General features: G+C 58.5%; 1 protein-coding gene across 2 annotated transcripts in view; it reads left to right on the plus strand.

Annotated features, from left to right (window-relative positions):
- GSN (gelsolin) overlaps positions 1 to 398 on the plus strand; it is a 54,283-nt gene that overhangs the window by 33,748 nt on the left and 20,137 nt on the right. For both annotated transcript variants that reach the window (XM_006773998.2, XM_006773999.2), the window contains exon 4: positions 1 to 173. In XM_006773998.2, the coding sequence (XP_006774061.1) occupies positions 1 to 173 (173 nt within the window). The remainder of the gene's footprint in view (positions 174 to 398) is intronic.

Raw genomic sequence — 398 nt, forward strand, 5'->3', positions numbered from 1 at the left:
CCTCCAGGCAGAGAAAGAGCCTGGCCTGCAGATCTGGCGTGTGGAGAAGTTTGACCTGGTACCCGTGCCCCCCAACCTTTACGGAGACTTCTTCACGGGCGACGCCTATGTCATCCTGAAGACGGTGCAGCTGAGGAACGGAAACCTGCAGTATGACCTCCACTACTGGCTGGGTGAGGCCAGACCCCACCCCCATCAAGCACTCAGAACTGGGGGTGACTTGGGGACCCTGGACCCCCTCTACAGCTCCCCTGGCCCAGCTCCAGCCATGTCTCAGTGTACCCTTCTGAGTTGGGAACCTGAAGTCCCCGTCACAGCTCTGCTGTGTGACTCTGTAAGTCCTGCCCCCTCACTGAGCTTCAGTTTCCTATTGAATTGATGCTCCCAGGCCTGACTTC

This window comes from Myotis davidii, unplaced genomic scaffold (genome assembly GCF_000327345.1).
Source record: "Myotis davidii unplaced genomic scaffold, ASM32734v1 scaffold964, whole genome shotgun sequence".
NCBI classification, from domain to species: Eukaryota; Metazoa; Chordata; class Mammalia; order Chiroptera; family Vespertilionidae; genus Myotis; species Myotis davidii.